General features: G+C 42.7%; 1 protein-coding gene across 1 annotated transcript in view; it reads right to left on the bottom strand.

The window, feature by feature from the left end:
- arfrp1 (ADP-ribosylation factor related protein 1) overlaps positions 1–25,288 on the bottom strand; it is a 32,600-nt gene extending 7,312 nt beyond the window's left edge. The window contains exons 1-6 of the mRNA XM_080204950.1: positions 25,165–25,288; positions 20,836–20,929; positions 18,743–18,830; positions 15,339–15,421; positions 4,647–4,728; positions 3,776–3,846 (exon numbers count right to left, since the gene is read on the bottom strand). Of these exons, the coding sequence (XP_080061076.1) occupies positions 3,776–3,846; positions 4,647–4,728; positions 15,339–15,421; positions 18,743–18,830; positions 20,836–20,928 (417 nt within the window). The 5' untranslated portion in view covers position 20,929; positions 25,165–25,288. The remainder of the gene's footprint in view (positions 1–3,775; positions 3,847–4,646; positions 4,729–15,338; positions 15,422–18,742; positions 18,831–20,835; positions 20,930–25,164) is intronic.

Here is a 25,288-nt window from a genome sequence, read left to right as displayed (position 1 = left end):
CCCCCACAACCCGCCACCCCCCACCCTCCCCCCCACAACCCCCCACCCCCCCACAACCCGCCACCCCCCCACCCTCCCCCCCACAACCCCCCACCCCCCCACAACCCGCCACCCTCCCCCCCACAACCCCCCACCCCCCACCCACCCTCCCCCCCACCCACCCTCCCCCCCACAACCCCCCTCCCCCCCACCCCCCCACCCCTACCCCCCCCACTCCCCCTACCCCCCTCACTCCCCCCACCCCTACCCCCCCCCACCCCCCCACCCCTACCCCACCCCTACCCCCCCTACCCCCCACCCCTACCCCCCCCACCCCTACCCCCCCCACCCCTACCCCCCCTCCTCCCCCCCCACCCCCCCCCCACCCCCCCCACCCCCCCCCCACCCCCCCCAACCCCCCCCCTCCCCCCCCCCACCCCCCCCTCCTCCCCCCCCAACCCCCCCCCCCCCTCCCCCCCCCCCAACCCCCCCCCACTCCCCCTCCTCCCCCCACTCCCCCTCCCCCCCCTCCCCCCCCCACTCCCCTCCTCCCCCTCCCCCCCCACTCCCCCTCCTCCCCCACTCCCCCTCCCCCCCCACTCCCCCTCCTCCCCCCACCCCCCTCCCCCCCTCCCCCCCTCCCCCCCCCACTCCCCCTCCTCCCCCACCCCCCCCCCCCCCCTCCTCCTCCCCCCCTCCTCCTCCCCCCCCCCTCCTCCTCCCCTCCCCACAGGCACGCTGGACTTGTTTAAGGTTGACTTAGATAGGCACATGAGTGAAACAGGGATGGAGGGTTATATAAGACGGTTTTAAAAAGGGTCAGAGCCTCGGGTCGATACTGGAAATGTAATAGTACATATTAATGTTTCTGTCTCTTTTAATCCACAGGTGTCAGTCCACCTTGTTGTCAAACGAGGGGCATGCACACGGTGGGGCGTGCGTGGGCTGCTCTTGGATGTTTCCAGAGTAGCCTAGTACTTCGTGTCGATGTGTGCGCTTAAACCTGGACCAGCAGACGGGCACCACAACAGCTCAGTGACTATCACTGCTAGCTGTGCAGATACATGGATTTGGGCCTGTGTCTGTGGGAGTTTGCGCATGCTCCCTGTGGTTGCGGGGGTTTCCTCCGGGTGCTCCGGTTTCCTCCCACACCCCAAAGATGTGCTCTTAGGCTGATAGGTGTACCAAATTGACCCTACACTATTCTCCCCTGAATCTGGCTACAGTAGGGGTACCGTTCGCATACACACGGGGCAAGGTAGGTGTAGGAAAATGGCGGCACAGGCTCGTTGGGCCGAAGGGCCTGTGTCCCATGCCGGGTTGTTCTTTGTAATTCCATTCCCCTCTAGTGAAGAATGAAAACTCCTTTGTTGTGGGCATTGAATAGCACTCAGCTACAGATACTAGAGTGCTCACAACAACAACCTAAATTTCCATTTAATGTAATGAAACATTTCAAGGCACTTCACAGATTACAAAACAAGGTACGTCACTGAGCCGTGTAAGGAGATATTGGGTCAGATACCCAAAACAAAAAGATTGTTTTCAAAAACAGTGACTTAAAAGGAGGAAAGTGAGGTAGTGATGTAGAGAAGTCACTGGAGTGTTATTTCAGAGCTTAGGGCCTGGGTAACTGAAGGTGTGATCAAATGGTTAAACGATTAAAATCAGGGTTGCACAAATGGCCAGAACTAGAGGAGTGCAGGTGTGAGTTAAGACATAGGCAGCAGAGCTTTGGATAGGATCAAGTTTATGGAGAGTAGAATGTGGGAGACCAGCCAGGAGTGTATTGTAATCATCAAGTCCACACGCAACAAAGGCAAGAGTGAGTCTCAGCAGCAGATGAGCTGAGATGGGGACCTCAGGCAATGTTATAGGAGATGGAAATAGGCAGTCCTAGTAATGGCACGAATGAGGTTGGAAACTCATCTCTGGGAAATATATGATGCCAAGGTTGCAAGCAGACAAGTTTAATGACCAGTGGCATAGTGGTTAGCACTGCTGCCTCACAGCACTAGAGACCCGGGTCTAATTCCAGCTTTGGATGACTGTCTCTATGGAGTTTGCACGTTCTCCCTATACCTGCATGGGTTTCTTCTGGGTGCTCCAGTTTCCTCCCACATTCCAAAGATATGTTGATTTTCCATGCCAAATTACCTCATAATGTCAGGGGCACTAGCAGGGTAAATATGTGGGGTTACAGGGATAGGGCCTGGGTGGGTTTGTTGTCAGTGCAGGCTTGATGGGTCAAATGGCCTCCTTCTGTACTGTAGGGATTCTATGACAATCTCAAATTGTTACCAAGGAGAGGAATGGATTTGGTAACTAGGAAATGGAATTTGGCACAGGGAACATAAGTAATACTATATTCTTCCCAATATTTAATTAGAACTTAATATTTAATTCCTAATCAGATTTTAGCCAGGGCAACAGCTATGCACCGTAGTCAATAATGGTAGCCACTGGGGACAGAGATGAAAAATAAGATTGTGTAGCGTCCCTGATAATTATCCAATTATCTCAGTTAGACAGAAATGTGAAAACACAAGGCCAAGTAGGCTTTGATGTCTCCAGTGATTGAATGGCTAATGACTGACAGACTTTATCTAAGCTCATAGTTCAAGAATGGCTACTTGGGTGTGAAATTAGAGCTATCAATGCCCTTGGAACAGTACTTCAGCAAAGTTTAATGAGATAAGAAGGATGGCACAGTGGCACAGTGGTTAGCACCACTGCCTCACAGTGTCAAGAACTTGGGTTCAGTTCCTGGCTTGGGTCACTGTCTGTATGGAGTTTGCACATTTTCCGCATGTATGCGTGGGTTTCCTCCGGGTGCTCCGGTTTCCTCCCACAGTCCAAAGATGTGCGGGTTAGATGGATTGGCCATGCTAAATTGCCCCTTAGTGTCCTGGGATGCGTAGGTTAGAGGGATTAGTGAGGAATTGTGTGGGGATAGGGCCTGGGGTGGGATTGTTGTTGGTGCAGACTTCATGGGCTAAACAGCCTCCTTATACACTTTTGGGACTCTATGAAGAAGAAAATTAGTAAACAAAGTGAATAATGACGGTGCACAGTGGCTAACACTACTGCCTCACAGTGCCAAGGACCCGAGTTCAATTCTGGCCTCAGGTCTGTGTTGTGTTTGCATGTTCTCCTCATGTTTGCGTGGGTTTCCCCTCAGTCCAAAGATGTGCGAGTTAGGTTGATCAGCCATGATAAATTACCCCTTAGTGTCAGGAGATTAACAGGATAAATATGTGGGGTTACAGGAATAGGCCTAGGTGGGATTATGGTTGGTACAGACTAGATGGCCAAATGGTCTCCTTCTGCACTGTCAGCATTCTATTCTATGAATGAGAATTAAGTTACACTAAACTTCTCTTACGAAGAATCTTGATTTGTCTGAAGGGAGAAGGGGGTTTTTGGTTCCCGTCTGCTAGCCAGAACTTTAGGGAATATGAGACACGCAGTGTGGTAATTTCAAATGATGTGTGTTGTGGCCATTTAAAGTTACATCCATGGCTTATGTTCTTACAGGATTTTTAATCTCTCCTGGAATCAAGAGTTGTAAGAAAAATGTAGTTGAGGTGGAAGAGCAGGCTCGAAGTATCATATGATCTATTCCTATTTCTTATATTGTGTTCTACAAGGTTGATTGGAAAGTTTGGCTAAATGATGCCTCTTCAGGTTTGCCTGCTGTGTTACATACCTTATGACAAACTTTCTGACCTAGGTAAATTCCACAGAGTTAGAAAATTAATTAAAGAAAATAGTATTGAAAATTGAAAGAAAATACCTCAATATCCTGTTTGTTAGCCAATACTAACAACGGAACCCCTTCAAGTACTTCAGTAGTGATCATTTTTTCTGAGGAGATATAAGGTTTACTGATGTAATTAAACACCTCAGGCATATTGACAGCATCTTACTAAAGAACACATACTTATATCAAGCCTCGACATTTATTTAGGACATTCCAAATCATCAATGGAGCTATAAGAAAACAAATGACAAATCCCCATAGGAAAGGGTTACTATGTAAGCGTGGCTTTTTTTTTTAAGAAGTCACCAGTGGACTGGGTGGTACAATGCTTTAGCAGGTAAACCTATCACTTTAGGGACCTAGGCTTAAATTCAACCCATCAGGACACGTGGAGAAAAGATCTCCCCTTGATGTGCTGTAAAGATTCTGCATGGAGCCATTATGTGCAGTCTCAAAATTGTGCACCATTTATGATAATCAGTAAACTTTCAAGAAAAACCATGTCACATAGATGCTGAAGTTATGGGCAGAGTAGAAGAAATGCACTTGTGCTACATCTCGTCCCTGCCTCTGTTAATCCACATGCTTGATATTGACATACAATACATAAAAGGAAAATATTTTTCCATAGCCCTGCGTTGATCTTTCTCACCTTAATGAGCACTCAAAACCACCCTGACTCAAGAACCAAATCAAACAAGATGGTTGGGAACCAAAATCCTGAATAAATGATCTTTGAACAACACTGCACATTATACTAATTCTCAAGAGCTGCAAAATGTCTTTAAACACATACACTATACAAATAGAAATAACAAAACAGGTTTTAAAACTAATTTAATTTTACTTGCTTGCAAAATAGTAATATAAAACAACGTTCATCATTCATTTGCATAATACATACCAAAAGCTATCTTTGATTCAGACAATCTTTCTTCGTCAGTTGAATCAATTACATATATTACACCATGGGATTCTGCATAATACTAAAATGAAAAAGAGAGAAGTTTATAATATGTAGAGTTAAGTGATAGCAATCTCATAAGATTCTATCAATAGTGATTAAAATGTACAGCTAAGTTGGTAACAAGAGAAAACTGACAGTCCAATCTGACATCACTTGACTTCCATCATCTCCTGACGACCTCCACCCTGAACTGCCACTCGGGTTTAGAAACATGGATCCAGCGGGCATCACTCAATCCCAAACCAGTGTCTCTTTTCCATATATTTTTGTCATTAAGACTGCTTTCTCATACCTTCACAACATTACTTACCTCCCTAATCTTTCTATCTCCTCCACAATTATTAAGTTCAATTGATACATACCATCCTGAGTTGCAGATACCGTTTCCTCATTGTCAAAAATCACAGAATCCCTTCCTAATTGCACAATGGACCAAACACCAAATGGACTGCAACACTTCAAAAAGGCAGTGCACCACCACCACCTTCTCAAGGGCATCTAGGATGTGCAACAAATGCTGACCTTGCCAGTGATGCTCACATGCAACGAACACAAAACTTCATCAATTTGAGCCTTGATTTTTCAACATCCAGCATCACGTTATACGAATTATGTTCATTGAAGAACACCCCCCATCTCTTTTCTCAGCCCAACTACGGATAAGAAATAAATGTGGTGATACTAATACAACACCCAGTGAACAAATAAAAAACCCAGAATTATTTCAGAACTGGACTCCTTTCTCCTGCGTTCCCTAACTTCAGGAAAATCCCACATTTCCCCTACCTTGTTCTTTCCAAGTTCCCCGCTGATCTATGAATTAACCTGTGATCCTTACTTTATTGTGAATGCTCAGTGATACCATTCAGCCTTACGTCCCTATTCATTTACTCTTCTGACACTGGTTTATTCTTTGTTCTCCACTCTCTTTACTCATTGGCTTTCCCTTTTGCCCTGCTGCCCATGCCTTTTGAAACAAATTCTATTTTACCTACTCCTGCTTAGACTTTTCTTTTAAAATTAACTTTTCCATCCTGCACCTAAACTCTGTTCCAGCTTTCCAACCTGCTCAGTTCAATATTTTTTTCTGTTTTCTGTACAGTCATGTGATAATTTTGTGGGCTGTTGTACAAATGTGTCTACTTGCAGTTGAATTTATTCCAAGATGACACAGTTCTCAAATGGGCCAGATGAAATGATCCAACAATATTGGCAGATCTGCATGACCATCCTACAAATCTTGCTCATTTATGGGATCTGGAGCAGTTGACGCATCGTAGTAGCTGAAATTCTTCCCATCTGACTCCAGATAATGCTGCAAGCTCATGAGGTGATGGATAGGATGAACGTACAATTTGGAGACTTATCAATGGGTGGGATTCTCCGACCTCACCAACGGGTGGGATCCTCCGACTCTGCTACACTTAATGGAATTTGGCTGAGCACCAAATTTGCCCTCCTCACTGGCAGCGCTGGTGGGGCAAACATGATTGGAGAATCGGGCCAAATTTAAATTAATGGTTTAAATCAGCTAGTATCATTAAACAGGTTTAATGAATCAATACAGGAATAAAAAGGAGGCCTCGTAGTCTTTGAAAAATAAGACTCGAAGTGGTACGACAGCAAAGGAATCTAGGGGTTATGCTTCACAAATCAGTAAGAGTAGCAATAAAAATTACAAGACCATTAAAAATAAAATCATTTGGGTTCACTTCTAGAGAATTAAAAACCAGAGAAGTTATTTTAAACTTCTATATAGGACTTTGTTTAAACTACAGTGACTGTTAGAGTTTTGTCTCTGTTAAAAAAAGATACTGGAGGAAATATGAAAAATAATTTTCATAGAATCCCTACAGTGCAGAAGGAGGCCATTCAGGACATTGAGTCTGTACTGACTCTGGCAGAATGTCTTATCCAAGTCCTGTCCCCCTCCTACTCCTGTAACTGCGCACATTCACCATGGCTAATCCGTCTAACCTACACCTCTTGGGACACCAAGGGGCAATTTAGCATACCAATCCACTTGACCTGCACACCTTTGGACTGTGGGAGGAAACCAGAGCATAAAAGAGAAAATGTGCACAGACACGGGGAGAATGTGCCAACTCCGCACAGTCACCTGAGGCTAGAATCAAACCAGCATCACTGATACTGTGAGACAGCAGTACTTACCACTGTGCCACCATGCTGCCCTGACTATTACTAGAACTTACCAGGAAAGATTGAACAAGCTGGGTCTCTTTACTTTAAAAATTAGGAGGCTGAAAGGTTACTGATTAGTTTATTTATGAAGTTATGTAATCTGTTAGAGTAGACAAGGTGATTCCAAATGCAAGAGTTCAGAACTAACAGTCACTGAATTAAGAAAGTCATTAATAATTGAAAAAGGAAATTCAGCAGAAACCTCCTCAGCCAGAGAGTGTTCAGAATTTGGAACTCACTAGTAGCAGTTGCCAGATGTGTTTAGGTGGAAATTAGACAAATACAAGGGAGGAAAAAAAAGTAGAATGATATATTGGCAAGGTAGATGAAGTAGGGTGGAAACAGTTCATCTGGTGCATAGAGATCAGCATGGAACTGTCAAGTTGAATAGTCTGTTTTTGTGCTGCAAATCATATGCAATTCTCTTAGCTTAAGCATGGGCAGATGGATACAAGGAGATAGTAACAGCAGTAGGTCTTTTAGTCTCATGAGCCTGATACACTCCTATTCAAAAATGTCAGGCTGATCTATGACCTAACGCGGATAACCCTTTTTGCCTTGTATCTCTTAGTACCATTTGCAAAAATCTATTCATTTACAGATTGAACTTAAAGGTAATGTTCAAAAGTATATTTATGATGAAGTTGTATAGCAATCATAGAATCTGCAGTGCAGGAAGAAGCCATTTGGCCCATCGACTGTACACTGACAACAATCCCACCCAGGTCCTACTCCTGTAACGCCACATATTTAATCTGCTAATCCTCCTGACACTAAGGGACAATTTAGCATGGCTAATCAATCTAACTCGCACATCTTTGGACTGTGGGAGAAAACTGGAACACCCAGAGGAAACCCACACCGACATGGGGAGAAAGTGCAAACTCCACACAGACAGTCACCTGAGGCTGAAATTGAACTCAGGTCCCTGGCACTGTGAAGCAGCAGTGCTAATTACTGTGCCACACCAAAGGTGGATTTCATGTGACGGGAGAAACTCGGTTCCCAGGAACATCCACCAGATTTCTGTACAAAGCGAACACGGCAAGACTCAAACTTGCAATCTACTGGTTTCCTTCTTGGAATCAGCGACGTCTTAACCATTGGGCCATGCAGACCACATGTTCAAGTCAGGAGACTGTACATTTGATTATTCTTGTTACTGAATATTTAATGATACCTTCCATAAAAGGGCATAAAAAGATGTCTAATGCTTTTTGTTGGCTAAAATCCATGTTTGCATTTTCCAACAAAGATCATTGGACAGCAATTAGAGGTGAGAACCGTGGTTCGTTCTCCTGTATATCTGAAGCCAGGATTACACACTAATGGAGCATCTCACATGATGTCAAGGTTGAAGTCAGATGATTTAGGGCATGAGGTCTTGATTTGGAAATACGACTAACATATAGCTGTAGAACTTTAAAGGAATACTCTTCACATTTACATCAACTTTAGCAATGGATCCATAGATAGCATTTTCAAGAGTGCTAATAGTTTAAATTCTGTCCCTTTTGTTATCAGAATGTCAGATGAAACATCCCAAGACATTCACAGGAGTATGATAGCACAAAATTCAATACCAAGTCACATAAGATGTGTGCAGATGACCAAAAAGCTTGGTCAAAGATGTAGGTTTTAAGGAGCACCTTAACTGCAGAGGGATAGAGATTTAGGGAAGGAATTTCAGATCTTTGGGCCTTGGAAGCTCAAACCATAGCAACAGTGCAGTGAGTAAAGTGTCTTAATGTGCTGAAGTTGATGAATGCAAACAGCTCAGAGGATCATGGGCTAATGGCGCCTTCAAATATTTTGAGTGATTTGTAAGAATCCAATCTCAATTCACTTGGTCCGTAGAATAGCAATTATTGAGAGTCAGTGTGGTACTTTTAACTTTGAAAATACTTATCACAACACCAATCCGTAACAACTCCAGGGAGGCGAAAGTCCCGTCACCAAGTTACTTTATTTATGCCATACACTTGTACGCAGCCAGCTCTCCAGTTGCTCCCTGCTGAATGTACGCTGGGAGTCCGACACACCTGCTTTAAATAGGGAGAATGAGGCTCCCTGATTTAACCACCAATTAAGACTCAACTGGTACCTCTTTTTGCATTCATACTCTAGCAAGCCAACCTCATTAGCCTGGTTGAAGTCATCGCATAAGAGGAATCTGTGGTACAATACATTTTCAATGAAATGCATGATCGATGTACCAAATTTTAGTCAATCTCCTACTACATTGCACACATAGAGAATACAGAGGGGTGATCTGATAGAAGTTGATAAAATTATGAGGCATACAGATAGCATGAACAGTTAGAAACTTTTTCCCAGGGCAGAAATGACAATTACAAGGAGGCACAAGTTCAAGGTAAGGGAGGAAAGTTCAGTAGAGATGTGCGGTGGACATTTTGTCACACAGAAGTTGGTGGTGGCCTGGGATGCACTGCCAAATTGAGGTGGTTAAGGCAGATATGTTAGCAACATTTAAGATTTATCTGGATAAATACATGAATAGATGGGGAACAGACGGTTGGTCTAGATAGGACAATGTGATCAGCACAGTGGAATAGAACAATAGTGACATCTAGTGTTCATAGCCTGCAACTGTGTGCAAACCCAATCAAGTTTATTTCTGTTCCTTGTGGATTGGTTTAGCACAGTTGGCTGGACAACTGATTAGTGATACAGAGCGATGCCAACAGTGCAGGTTTAATTCCCGTACTGGCTGAAGTTATTCAGGAAGACCTGCATTCTCAATCCTGCCTCTCGTCTGAGGTGTGGTGGTCCTCAGGTTAAATCACCACCAGCCTATGGTCATCTGGGGCTATGGCGACTTTACCTTACAATAGTCGCACTTGGGCTGATATGTAGCACCCTACTGTTCCCAATTGGAACTGCTATAATACATTTACTGTGTCATCTACCGGTGGAATACCTTTGGTATTTTGAGCCCACTTCAATTAATTTTTTTTAAGCAGGCATAATAATCACCAAGCAATTAACATAAGAGCCAGGGAGATTAATTAGATACACTGTCAATTTGTCTCATTTCTTTTGGCCTGCCATTTCTGTGTTTATCACTATCATGTGCTGTCCTGAAACCATTTGTCCTCTTGACTGCCAAAGCTGTTTTCCTTAAAAAATAATTATTTGTACAGGAGATATTAGTTGGTGGATCAGTGGTCTGCTGCCTCGGTAGGCCCTTGTCCAGTTTTTCTAACTCTGCTGACTGGGGTGTTATGTTGCAATCTGATTGCATCAGTTTTGATGCAGAATTTTTTTTTCATACATTTAACTGTTTTGGGACAAACTAGGGCAAAGGAATTACAACAGAAATTTGCATAGACTCTAAACATTTGAAGCACAATCTTCAGGATGACAATTTGACAGTGGTCAATTTGTAGTAATCATATTTTTGATAAATAGATCGCCTGTGATGCTGCGGTCAGTGAGTGTGAGGTTTTATAATAGTGATATTATAATTTGTAGCATTTCTAGGGTCAAATAATCTCTGTATTGTAGGGATTCAATGATTCTATTCTATGAAATAAACATAATATTTCTAATGAAGCCTAACCATGATTTTGTAGAACAATTTGTTTTACAATGAATTACATCAGAAAGTCTAGGGCATTTGACCCAATTGATCTATGCCAGCATCAATGCTCCACACAAATTCCCCTTACCCCTCCTTATCTAACCATAGCGGTATATCTCTCATTTCCTTTTCTTTCTTGAGCTTACTAACCTGCTTTAAGTGCATATATGGCAGCTGCCTCAACCACTTCTTGTTGCAAGTTCCACATTTCAACCAATGTCAGTGAAGAGGTAAAAAACACAGTGTTGGAAAAATTCAGTCGGTCTCACAGCATCCATGGAGGGAGAAACAGTGTTAACATTTTGAGTCTTCTTCAGAACCCATGTATCTCTTTCACCTTGTCTCCAAGAACCGCAATATTTTGCTTTTATTTCAGTAAAGAGGTCCCTCCTGAATTCCTATTTGTATTTATTAATTGCCTTATATTTATGGCATTTAGTTCTGGATATTCACATGAATAAAAACATATCTAAATCCACCCTATCCTTAAAGATCTCTATCAGGTCTGACCGTAACCTTCTGTTTTGGAGTAAAGAACCCATGCCTACTCAATCTTTTCTCATATGAAGATACTTTTAGTTCTGACATCATTCTTGCAAATCTTTTCTGCACTTTCTCCAGTGCCTTTATACACTAATTATAATATGGAGGCCAGAACTGTGCATAGTGCTTCAATGTGTTCAAATCAAATTTTGATACATGTTTAACATAACTTTCGGCTTTTTATATTTAAGCCACCTAGAAACCTAAAAGGCCAGTGCTTTACTTTTTTTAAAAAACAGATTTAAGAAAAAGACAGCCATCAACATTCAAAGTAGTGGTTCTAGGCGTGGAAGAAAGCATGTAACATGAAACATTTATTGACTATCAGTAAGAGTTAGGAGACGACACGTGAGTGAGATGGAGACTGAGAGAGACAGAAATGAATTAGGTTCATGTGGGAATTCAGTGTATGGAGGAAAGCGGTGTGCTACACATAGGAATTATTCCAAGGTAATTAAGAAAGTAAGTAAATTAACTAAATAACGTAAATAAAAATGGCAGGACAGGTGTAATGTTGCAGCTGTAGAACATGGGAGATTCTGGCCAAGGTGATCCAGGACAAACAAAATGTAAGCAGCTAAAGGAATTTTGGATCAGCATTACTGATCTAGATGCTGAGCTGCAGACACTAAACAACATAAAGGACAGGGAGAAACAGCTGAATACTTTAGACCAGAAGATGGCGATACCTTGTAGAATAGGATCGTCTGATTTGGTCATTAGTGAGGGAAAGGAGGATGAGACCGTGAGGCAGGTTAGCAGGCAGGAGTGGAGGAGCCTCAGATTTTGAAATGGTCAAACAGGTTTGAGGTGCTCACACAAAAGTGAGCTCTGCAAAGATGGATCAGCAGGCTGGCCATGGCACCACAGTACAGGTTACCATTTAAGCAGGGGAAACAAAAAGGAATGCAGTTATAGCAGGGGGCAGAGATCATAGAATCCCTACAGTGCCCATCGAGTCTGCACCGATTCTTTTACCCAGGCCCTCTGCCCCCACCCTATCCCATAACTCCACACATTTACCATGACCAATACACCTAACCTGCACATTTTTGGACTATGGGAGGAAACCTACACAGACGTAAGGAGAACGTGCAAACTCCATGCAGATAGTCGCCCAAGAATGGAATCAAATCCGGATGCCTGGAGCTGTGAGACAGCAGTGTAGCCGGTAGAGTGAAGGGAACTGAAACTGGTCTCTGGAGCAAAGAGCAAGAGTTCAGACAGCTATGTGCCAAAGTTCACAACATCAGCTCAGGACTGGAGAGGAACTTACAATGGATGGGGGAGGAGGATCCAGGTGTCATGCTGGATCCTCCTCCCCCACCCATAGGGATTAGAAATAACATCCCAGAAATAGGTGAAAGACAGGAATTGGAAGATACAGAAGAACTCAAGAAAATTACCATCACCAGGGAACTGGTAATCAGTAAACTGTTAGGAACGAGAGTTGACAAATTCACAAATCCTGATAGATTTCATCCTAGGGTCTTAAAAGTGGCTAGTTAGATTGTTGAAGCATTGGTTTTGATTTTCCAAAATTCACTGCCTTCCTTTAGATTGGAAAATAGCTAACGTAATTCATTTTATTCAAAAAGAGTAACATATAGGCTTGTTAGATTAACTGTCACAGGGAAAATATTAGAAGCACCATTAAATACATTATATCAGACATTTGAATAAATTCAAGATAATCAGGCAAAGCCAAAATAGTTTTGCGAAAGGGGTATCATATTTAACCAATTTATTGAAGTTATTTGAAGTAACAAGTGCTATGGATAAGGGGGAGCCGTAAATGTGCAGCATTGATTTTTAAAAGGTATTAGATAAAGTGCCTCAAAGGTTACTGTGGAAAATAAAAGCTTATGGTGTAGTGGCTAACGAAAAGAAAATGGAGGGTAGGCGTAAATGGCTGATTTTCTATTCGGCAGGATATGACAAGTGATGTGCTTCAGCAATGATTGCTGGGCCCTCAACTCTTTATTATTTATATAAATGATATGGATGAAGGAACCAATGGTATGGTTAAGTATGCTGAAGACTCAAAGATAGGTGGGAAGGTAAGTTGTGAAGAGGACATAAATAGATGACAAAAGGATATAGGTAGATTAAGTGAGTGGGCACAAATCTGGTCAATTGAGTGATGGGAAAATGTGAGGTTGTCCATTTTGGCAGGACAAAAAAAAATTATAGAAATGATGAGAGATTGCAGAGAGATCTGGGTATTCCCACGCATGAATCACCAAGAGTATGTAGATACACTGAATAAGCTAATAGAATATTAACATTTATTGCAAAGGAGATTGAACAAAAGAGTTGGGAGGTCATGCTTCAGTTATTGGTGAGATTATGGCTGGAATTCTCCCCCAAAAAATTATGCATTTGCATGAAAACTGGCATAATTCACATGAGTTTTTTCAGTGGGAGTTCAGTGAAGAATCTCCCACACTCTGCACTGCAGAAGCCACCAGCATAAACGTCATTAAATTTCAGGGGACGGGGCCTATTCCCACTGGAGAGGCTGAAATCAGCACTCTTGAGCGGTCACTGCACACGCACTGATCCGCCCACACAACCTGATTGCTGGTCCCCTGACCATTTCCAGGCCGAGTCAAAACTCCCCCCATCTCTCCCGGCCCGCCGCTATCTCCAGCCACCGCCCCCCACTGACAGTAACATCCTCCCCGCACCACCCCAGTTCCGATTGCCTCCCCCTAGCAGTGCCAAACACCCCAGCCCACCCTGATCAACGGCCTCCTTCCTTCCCTCACTGATCCCTATGCAGAGTAGCAGCAGCAGCACCCCCCCCACCCATTTGTCTCCCCCTTGGCATTGCCCATGGCCAAAAGGCAATGCCAAGGTGCCCCAAGGGAGCACCCAAGAGCACAGACACACACTGCAAGGGTGCCAATGCCCAGGTGGTACCCTGCCCACCCTTGCCCAGCCCTCAAGATTGCCCCCCTTCATTCCAGCGGGGTGGGACCGCTAACTCCCCGAAAGTGGGGAGCTTTTCTAAACCCTACTGCAACGAGACTGAAGTCCCGGGCCCACTAATCACATTTAAATAACATTAACACCACCCCCCCCCCCCCCAACACCTAATGTGGCTCTGCACCTATTTCCAGCGCGGAGCTGACAACACCAGAAATCTGGCGCTGGGAGAGGCGCTCGGGCCAGACACCCAGCGTAGACCACATTAATCCAGCCCTGCCGAAATCTCCCAACCCACTGTGCTAATTTGTTAGCGCAGTGGAATGTTAGAATCACCTCCTACATCTAGAGTACAGTGTACAGTATTGGTTTATTTATTTAAGGAAAGATGCAAATACAGTTCAGAGAAGGTTTACTAGATTAATGCCTGAAATGGAAGGGCTGTCACATGAAGAAAAGTTGAACAGGGAAGGCTTGTTTCCGCTTGAGTTTTGTGGAGAAAGGGACGACTTGATTGAAACATACAAGATCCTGAGGAGGGTGGAGGTGGAAAGGATGTTTCCTCTTTTGGGAGAGAGTCTAAAAAGAGTCAAAGGGGTAACCCATTTAGGACAGAGATGAGGAAAATCTTTCTTTCTCAGAGGGTGAGAGGCTTTAGAAGTCCCTTCCTCTAAAGACGGTTGAGGCAGAGTCCTTAACATCTTTAAGGCAGAGGTAGAGAGATTCTTGATAAGCAAGGGGATGAAAAGTTTTCAGCAGTGGGCGGGAATGAGAGGTTAAAAATCAGATCAGCCACGATCTTATAGATTGGCAGAGCAGGCTTGAAGGACCAAGTCACTAACTCCAGCTCCGAATTTGTATGTTCATATGATGGTAGAATCACAGTATTAGATTTTTTCACAAATTCCGCCCTCCTGAATGGCTTCAAAGCTAAAGGTATGACACTGAACTGTATGCAATTTCAGTACTGAATTAGCAGATCTCAGAGAGGGAACTTATAAGGACACTATAATCGATTTCCAGTTAGTCAATGAATAGAATTCAAACATTACTCCTGTTCCCGAGGATTCTGGAAACCCCTGCTAGAAATTATATGCATGAGAGTGTTGGACAAGAACAGTGTCAGATTTGTGATGACCTCAGCGGTGTGAGAGCATCTGTAGCAAGAGAAACGGAGTTAATGTTTTGAATCCAATATGTCTCTTCTTCAGCACTGGTTCCATTTCCCTCACAAAGCATATTGAGGTACTGCAGTTGAATACTGATCGCTTTCTAATCAGTATATCTATTTTTTGATTCAAGCACATTTCAAGCACAACATTTATTGACAAAGTTTTAACCAACAATACCTTGTCCCATAATGATTGGAGCTCTTCCTGTCCTCCAAGATCCCAGAACATTAGACGGGCTGATCCAACGTCAATGGTGCCAACTTCAAAAATGAACAAAATTGAATTTTGTCTGTTTAGTGACCTAGTATGAACCAGTGAATAATAAAATTGCTAAGCACTATTGTGGTTGACAGATTCACTTTTGTAAACTGAAGTAATTATTAGCAGGAAGGACAACACTTTGTAAAGCGGCACAACACATTGTCAAACACCAGGCACCATCACACTAACACGGTAAACATCACAACATCTTTCATCAGTTTTTCGACTTCATTGGTCACTTGCTAACTTCAAAATAAACATATACACACAGGGTCCTTGATCATGTCTGACCCATTACCTGCACTTCTGCAACCACCACTCTCAAAAACATCCCCTGTCCTCACACTCAGCCCCATCAGCCTCCTTATTCATGGAGTCATTTTGTTTCCCCCATTGTGTTTTCTTTTCATTGCATGCATCAGGTTTAATCTTGCTTTTCGTTATTCAGCCCTTTGCACCTCCTCAGGATCCACCTCTTATTTCTTTACTTGTCCCTTGCTGCTCCCATTGGCTCTGCACCATCAACTCTATCATTTAATGCTCCCCACCTTCCACCCTGCTACAGACATTCCCTTCTGTCCCTTTCCCACCCTCCACCATTTCATCAATGTAAAACCTATTATCTTTTTAACTTTTTTTTAGTTCTGGTAAAAATATATGAAATATTAACTGCGTCCCTCTCTCTCCACAGATACAGCTGACCAGCTGAACATTTCCAGCAATTTTTCTGTTTTTAATTTAAGCTTTATTGCATGTTTGTCATAAATCTAGTGGAGTAATCGTTTATTAATAACTCTAATAACATTTCAGAAGAAAAATGGAGACAAATGCCAGCAATTCTCATAATTTCTAATTGATTGTGTGCATGAGAGCCCATGTCATTCCACGTGGTTTAGGACTCGCACAGGCTTGGGAAAATGTAAGTTTTTTCCATTTTGACAGGACAGAAAAAAACATAAGTGGTGAGAGATTGCAGAGCTCTGAGATGCAAAGGGATCTGAGTGTTCCAGTGTATGAATTACCAAAAAGTATGAAGGTATAGTGCGTAAGTTAACAGAATGTTAATGTAACAAAGGGGATTGAATACAAGAGCTGGGAGGTTATGCTTCACTTATTGGTGAGATTACAGAGTACAGTATTGGTTTCTTTAAGGAAAGATGCAAATACAGAGAAGTTTTACTAGAATCAGGTCTAATGTTGAACACCATGGTTTGCAAGCATGGCTGGTTGCATACTCAGTACTTCATCTGTTGCAAATAGTCAAAGGAACATGCTTCATAATATAATCCACTAATCATTGGCTCGTAAGCAGTGTGGCTAGAAGCACATATATTCACAAACAGGGCCCTGTCCTGTGTAGACGGAAGGAACATGTCCAGACATTGCACCTTCTTTAACTAAACAAACGCTTAGGAAATAATCATTCCCTGGGTCATTCCCCAGGACAATGCCTTGGCTAGAACTGACCTATCCGGTTTGAATTTGAATAAAGTTGGGCAATTACCTGTTCCTTGCTGCATTCTTCATGGCAAATGCCTCCACCAGAGTCTACTTGCCAACCAATCAGCACTCTCTTCTCATGCAATACGCCCTGTCACTGTTCCCTATAACTGTTGGTAATTTAATTAACATGTCTTTTTTACAACAATATTCAAGTTCACCACTTTTCTTCCAAGTTTATTCCTTTAGATTCCTAAAGATTTCCTTGTGCATGATGTACTCTCAGTATTTATTGTTCAAGAGCGCTCCTTTTTTAATTCACTCATGGGACATTGCATTGCTGGCTGGCCAGCATTTATTGAGCACCCCATTTGCCTTTGGAGAGCAGTTGCGATTTAACCACATTGTTGTGGCTCTGGAATCACGTGTGGGCCAGATCAGTGGCCAAATTCCCCTCCAACTCGATTTTCAAGTTTGCAGATGACACCACCCTAGTGGGTCGGAACTCAAACAATGATGAGACGGAATACAGGAAAGAGATAGAGAATCTGGTGAACTGGTGCGATGACAATAATCCCTCCCTCAACATCAACAAAACGAGGAGAGTCATCAACTTCAGGAAGGGTAGTGAAGGACATGCCCCTATCTATCTACATCAAAGGGGACGAAGTAGAAACAGTCATGAGCTTCCAAGTTTTTAGGTGTCCAGATCACCAACAAACGGTCCTGGTCCCTCCATGCTGACACTACAGTTAAGAAAGCCCACCAATGCCTCTCCTTTCTCAGAAGGCTATGGAAATTTGTCACGTCCACTATGACTCTCATCAACTTTTACAGATGCATCATAGAAGGCATTCTTTCTGGTTGTATCACAGCCTGGTATGGCTCCTGCTATGTCCAAGACTGCAACAAACTGTGAAAATTGTGAATGAAACCCCAGTCCATCACTCAAACCAGCCTCCCACTCACTGACTCTATCTACACTTCCCATTGCCTCAGAAAAGCAGCCAGCATAAAGAACGATCCCTCGGACCCTGGACACACTCTCTTCCACCTTATTTCATCAGGAAAAAGATACAAAAGTTTGAGAAAGTGTGTCAAGCGACTGAAGAACAGCTTCTCCTCTGCTGCCATCAGACTTCTGAATGGACCTACCTCTACACCCTGTGACTGTAACACTACATTCTTTCCTTTCCTTACCTATGCACAATATGCTTTCTCTATATAGCATGCAATAAACAATACTTTTCACTGTATACTAATACATGTGACAATAACAAATCAAATCAAACCAGCTACGGCAGACAGATTTCCTTCCCTAAAGGATATTAGTGAATTACATGGGTTTTTCTCACAATCAACAGTGGTTTCATGGTCATTAGTAGATTCTTAACACCAGATTTTTTTTATTGAATTCAAGCTCCACCATCTGCTGTGGCGGGATTTGAACTTGTGTCCTCAGAACATTAATAGTCTAGCGATAATATCACTAGGGCATTGCTTCCCCTAAAGTTTCTGTATGGCAGCAGTGAAATACGAAGGTTCTGAAGAGACTGGCTCTAGATTGAACCTTGAGATACCTTGATGTGTATTTGTACTGATTCCTGCTAATTGTTAAAAACTTAACTGTTTTACAATCTGAGTTTGGTATTATCTTATGACTGGGTTTTTGGAATATTCTTACTGTTTCCCTCCTGCAATACATGATTTGCTTTTCGAGGGATAAAGTAGGCTATATTTGCTGCACAGATTTCGGACCGTCAATCAGTCAAAATTCTATATGTTGTAAAGCTCTTGAACATAGTCACAATGCATCAATGCCAACATGTAGATAGTCTATGGAAAAAGACTACTCAAATATAATTGAGCTACTAACTTACTGTTTAAGCCTACTGTAGTAGTGATCTTTGATAAATTCATTCCTTTGTAATTTCGGTTGAACTTGGTTTTTGTCTGCTCCAAGAAGGTCTGTACATGTTGGTCAAACAACAAAAAGTTAAAATAAAATTAGATCACAATGAAATTTCAAGACCACAAAACAAAAGGCACTTCATTTTCCAAATTGTTCTTTTCATCATAATTAAGCTATATATATAGTTGATGCCTTTGACAGCTCTACAACAGCAGTGATCTACAGAATATTTTTATCACATAAAAACATAGATAATAGGAGCAGGTGTAGGCTATTTGGTCCTGCAAACCTGCTCTGGCATTCAACATGATCATGATTGATCATTTATCTCAACTCTATCTTGGAACTCCTTGATACCTGCTAGAAATCTATTTCCTTCTTAAATATATTCAGTGATTTGGCCTCCACAGACTTCTGTAGTAGAGAATTCTATAGGTTCATAGCCCTTGGAAGAAATTTCTCCTCATCTCGATCCAAAATGACCTACCCTGTATCCTGAAACCACGACCCTTGTGCAGACCCTCCAGACAGAGGAAACTACATCCCTGCATCCAGTCCGTCCAGCCCTGTCAGAATTTTATGTTTCAATTAGATCCCCTCTCAATCTTCCAATTCCGCTGAATAGAAGATCAATTGACCTAATCTCTCCTTGTATGACAATCTTGCCATTCCAGAAATCAGTCTGGTGAACCTTCGCTGTACTCCCTCTATGGCAAGTACATTCTCTCTTGGATAAGGAAATCAAAACTGCACAAAGTACTCCTGGTGTGATCTCACCAAGCCCCTGTAAGACATCCTGCTCCTGTACTAGAGTCCTCTTGCAATAAAGGCTAACATATCGTTGCCTTCCTAATTGCTTGTTGTAGCTGTTTGCTTGCCGTCAGTGACTGATATATGAGGACACCCAAGTTCCTTTGAACGTCATCATTTCCCAATCTATCACCATTTAAATAATACTCTGCCATTCCGTTTCCCCGTCCAAAGTGGGTCACTTCACATTCATCTACATAATACTGAATTTCTCCACTCACTCAATTTGTCTAAATCAGCTAGTAGCCTCTTAACAATTTCATCACCATTCACCATCCAACCAAGTTTTGTGCCATCAGCAAATGTGGAAACATCACTTTTGGTTCACTCATCCAAATCATTGATGTATATTGTGAATAGCTGGGGCCCAAGCACTGACTCTTGTGGGACTCCACTAGTCACCGTCTGTTACTTTTAAAAATTCCATTTATTCCTGCTCTCTCTTTCTGGTTTGCTAACCAATTTCTCAATCCATGTGACAATATTAGATTCTCTTGATTCTAAATTTGTTACTACATATATCACGGATGTAAAGCTTCACAAAAAGGGAACGTCATTCCCAAACTGTGCCCGTTAGGAAAACAAGCTGAATCCATAAGATCATTCTTTCGCTTCTTCAATACTCTATTACCAGAAACAACATTACAGTTCACTCCTCTTAACACAAGACCATTTACTCATCTGACTATAGAATTCAGTTTTTAAACTCTGCTTTCCTGCTGCACTTATATGATTAATTTGAAATACTACACCATCTTTAGTGCAAAAAAAGGGGAATAATATGGTATCTGGTTTCTGCCAACTCCTACATTACTTCAGAGCACTGTGTAAATTTGACTTGAAGCTTTTTTCAATAAAATTAACCATCATTTGCAAGCTAATGTCAAATCAATCTATTTCCTCCTTAAATATATTCAGTGATTTGGCCTCCACAGACTTCTGTGGTCGACTCAAAAATCAAGAATTCTATAGTATCAAATGGAAGGGGGTGTGAAAACCTCATTCTACTCCACCACAGACAGAAATGTGCTGTTTTAACCAATGTAATGATGTTGATACAGAAGAGGAGTTATGATGAGAGGTAGAGTGTACAGAAGCATATGCCTGGGTAAAAGTATGAATGTGTGCAACAGGAAAGAAAGAGCAAGAGAGATAAAGAAAATAGAAAAGGGAGACACACATTTTTAACATTAACAAATGACAAAGTCAATTATTATGAAGGCATGCCAAATGCCACAAATATCATCTCACGGTTTTGCCTGCATTGTCCAACCCCAAGATCAGAATGCAATACTCATCCTTCTGGAACATGTACTTCCACAGGCCAGACAGTAGTGTGTACATCCTATAAAACAAAATAAATATGCTTTTCAAATATTTCCATTATAAATAAATGTCAAAGTTATATTCCCAGTACTACAGCAATTTCAGAGAAACTTGGATTCTGACAGTAGTATTTTTATACAAACACTAGGCAATAGTTTTAACAATAAAGGAATTGATATAGAGAAATACTGTAATCACAGCTGCAACCAAGTGTAACTACCAGTCTAAGTATGTTGTCTGTGAGAGTACTGTATTTACAGGGGTCAGAATCACAATCTATTCACCAAGCCAATCAATTGAAATGAAACTTCTGATCTGAATTTTGCTTTTTTTTGGTTGCAATGTGCCACTTAAGTAGAAAGGGTCAAGAGCTTCAGGTTTTTAGGTGTCCAGATCACCAACAACCTGTCGTGGTGTCCCGGTCCCCCCATGCCCACAATAGTTAAGAAAGCCCACCAATGCTTCTACTTTCTCAGAAGACTAAGGAAATTTGGCATGTCAGCTACAGCTCTCATCAACTTTTACAGGTGCACCATAGAAAGCATTCTTTCTGGTTGCATCATAGCTTGGTATGGCTCCTGCTCTGCCCAATACAGCAAGGAACTACAAAAGGTTGTGAATGTAGCCCAATCCATCACGCAAACCAGCCTCCCATCCACTGACTCTGTCTACACTTTCTGCTGTCTCAGCAAAGCAGCCAGCATAATTAAAGATGCCACGTGCCCCAGACATTCTCTCTTCAACCTTCTTCCTTCGGGAAAAAGATACAAAAGTCTGAAGTCATGTACCAATCGGCTCAAAAACAGCTTTTTCCCTGCTGTTGTCAGAGTTTTGAATGGGCTTACTTTGCATTAAGGTGTTTTTTTTCCTACACCCTAGCTATGACTGTAACACTACATTCTGAACTCTTTCATTTCCTTCTCAATGAATAGAATGTTTGTCTGTTTAATGCGCAAGAAACAATACTTTTCACTGTATGTTAATACATATGACAATAATAAATCAAATCACTTTTAATGACTGTAAGTAAGGACAGCACGGTGACACAGTGATTAGCATTGTTGCCTCACAGTGTCACGGACCTGGGTTCAATTTCTGGCTTGAGTCACTATCTGCGTGGAGGTTGCATGTTCTCCCTGTGTCTGCATGGGTTTCCTCCATGAGGTGCTCCTGTTTCCTCCCACAGTCCAAAGATGTAAAGGTTAGGTGGATTGGCCATGCTAAATTCCCCCTTAGTGTCAGGGGAACTTGTTAGGTAAATGTATGGGGATAGGGCTTGGGGTGGGATTGTGGTTGGTGGAGACTCAATGGGCTGAATGGCCTCCTTCTGCACTTTAGGATTCTATGATTCTATAAATATTCTCACTGTTCCATTCTGACATCCCACAATCCTATATCCAAAAAGAATATTTCCACTATAGCTACTTGAGCCACTCAGTCACAGCCCATTACTTGCAGCAAACACTGCCATCTCTCCTCACTGGCTTAGTTAGTCTAGTTCCAGTGGCACTACCTTCCTGACTCACTCTCACCATTCCATGTCTGCCTTTTCTCCTCCCCCAACAGCTGCTTCCTCAACTATGGAGAGAGGCGGGGGTTGTTTTCCTTGGCACATAGAAGGCTGAGGGGGATCCGATCGAGGTGTACAAAATTATGAGGGACATAGATAAGGTAGATGGAAGGAACTTTTTCCCCTTAGTAGAGTGGTCAGTACCAGGAGGCATAGTTTTAGAGGGGATTCAAGGAAAAGCATTTTCACCCAGAGGCTAGTGGGAATTTGGAACTCACTGTCTGAAAGAGTGAGAGAGGTGGAAACCCTCGCAACATTTAAGAACACTTGAAATGCCACGGGATACAAGGCTACAGATGTGCTGGAAAATGGGATTAGAATAGATAGGTGTTTGATTGCTGATACTGAAATGATGGGCCAAAGGGCTTATTTTTGTGCTGTAGAATTCTAGGATTGTATAAATATATATAGTTAACTGTGGCCTTAAGGCCACCCCACCTCAAAGCTGTTCCTTGCTTCAGCCATGATCATGGTGCCTGCCCCCAAGGCGACGGTGCAGAGGGACCTCGGGGTCCTTGTGCATGAGTCGCAAAAACCCAGCTTGCAGGTGCAGCAGGTGGTCAGGAAGGCAAATGGGATGCTGGCCTTCATAGCGAGGGGGATTGAATATAAAAGTAGGGAGGTCTTGCTGCAGCTGTATAGGGCATTGGTGAGGCCGCAGCTGGAGTACTGTGTGCAGTTTTGGGCGCCGCACCTGCGCAAGGATATTTTGACCCTGGAGGGAGTGCAGAGGAGGTTTACTAGGCTGATACCGGAGTTGAGGGGATTGAGCTATGAGGAGAGGCTGAATAAACTAGGCTTGTACTCGTTAGAGTTTAGAAGAATGAGGGGAGATCTCATTGAGACGTATAAGATGATGAATGGGATGGATAGGATAGAGGTGGAGAGACTCTTCCCGCTCAAAAAAGACAGTAGGACTAGGGGGCACAGCCTCAAGATAAAGGGGAGGCGGTTTAGAACGGAGTTGAGGAGGAACTTCTTCACTCAAAGGGTGGTGAATCTCTGGAATTCTCTGCCCGTTGAAGTGGTGGAGGCTGCCTCGCTAAATATTTTTAAGAAGCGGGTTGATGGGTTCTTGATAAGCGAGGGGATTAAGGGTTATGGGGAGAGGGCGGGAAAGTGGAACTGAGCCACAACAGATCAGCCGTGATCTTATTGAATGGCGGGGCAGGCTCGAAGGGCTAGATGGCCTACTCCTGCTCCTATTTCTTATGTTCTTATGTCCTTTTCTACCAATACCCATCCTCTTATGTCATTAATTCCACTCATACTTTATAAGTATCAACATAAAAATAATATATATAACATTGAAAAATATTGCTTTTTTTTTAAATTATGGGTGCCATTTCTAACATCAGGATGTCTCCATACCCACCCCTCAACCTAGCTGTACCACTCCACTTCCCTTTGCCTTTCCCTTCTCTCTGCACTGTTTTAGATTGTTCTGTAACTTCTAAGTTTTTGCATCAATCTGACAGTTTGAATAATGTTTGAATGAATGTACTGGATTGAACTGTGAAGAGTTATTTGTTTACCAAGCATGAAGTAGCTATGAAAACAGGCCTCCAAGGCCAAATTAGAATGTGCTAGATGATAAGGTGCTGGGGCACAAAGGCTAAAATGTTTCTTCAGTTCAAGGCCCATGTTTGCCCAGGGAAATGCAATAAAGTTCATGTAAATTCCAGGAATCAAACGGGAATACAATTAATGAGATAAGAGTCACAGCACAATGTGATAAGGAATTGGATAGAGGGAAAGTCTGCAACCTGGAGTTAAACTACTATGTAAGTGTCCTCCACCAAAAGAAGGGCTTGCATTTATATAGCACCTTTCATGCCCACCAAATATTTCAAAACATTTTGCAGCCAATTAAGTACTTAACTGTAGCAATTGGAATTGTTCCCAGGAGAGAGATATAATTTCAATTCTTGCATCCTGCTTGTTAAGTAAGGCTGCCTCAAAACATAATGTAGTCACACCTGATTCAGCATGCTTTAACCCAAATTATGTTCAAATAATTTAACTATTATTCAGAACTAATTATTCCCAAAACTGTTTCAGGCAGCACTGTGGCAGTGATTAACACTGCTGCCTCACAGTGCCAGGGACCCAGTTCAATTCTAGCCTTGTGTAACTGTGTAGAGTTTGCATGTTTTCCCTGTTTGGGTGCTCCTGTTTCCTCCCACACTCCAAAGATGCACGGGTTACGTGGACTGGCCATGCCAACTTCACCCTTAGTGTCAGGGGGACTAGCAGGGTAAACATGTGGGGTTTCAGAGATAAAAGTGGGACTGTTGTCTGTGCAGCCATGATGGGCCAAATGGCCTCTTTCTGTACTATAGGGATTCTATGCCTGCCCATTTTAGATAAGAACTCTCATTTAATCTTGACAACATCAGTAAAAGTCTAATTGGACAAAAAAAACTACAGTTGTGAAATAATGTTCATCTGTCTTTACATAAGATGAAATTCCCAAACAAAGGAGCAGAGTACAGTTTTCAGTTCTTTAGTATTTAGAAATGCAAGGCAGCCCCTAACCCTTAAACTTGCCATATGTCAATACTCTCTGTATTTAATGGCAGCAACGACATATGACACTTCCAACTGCCCTCACCGCCTCTTCTATGCGTCAAGGTTTTTCGATTTAAGGGTCACCCTTTGGCTGCCGGTAACCTCTGCCTTACCTTCAAGTCTCCCTATCCATTTAAATTCCTCTGAGCCAGGGGGCCGCACTCCAAATTGTGCAGCCAAGTCCCCAGTTCCACTCAATACGGCAGCATCCACCGCTCAGGCCGGATCTACAGCGAA

This window comes from Carcharhinus amblyrhynchos, chromosome 16 (assembly GCF_965287045.1).
Source record: "Carcharhinus amblyrhynchos chromosome 16, sCarAmb.v2.hapA, whole genome shotgun sequence".
Lineage (NCBI taxonomy): Eukaryota > Metazoa > Chordata > Chondrichthyes > Carcharhiniformes > Carcharhinidae > Carcharhinus > Carcharhinus amblyrhynchos.
Note: the sequence above shows the minus strand (reverse complement) of the source record. Positions and strands in the feature narration are given on the sequence as shown.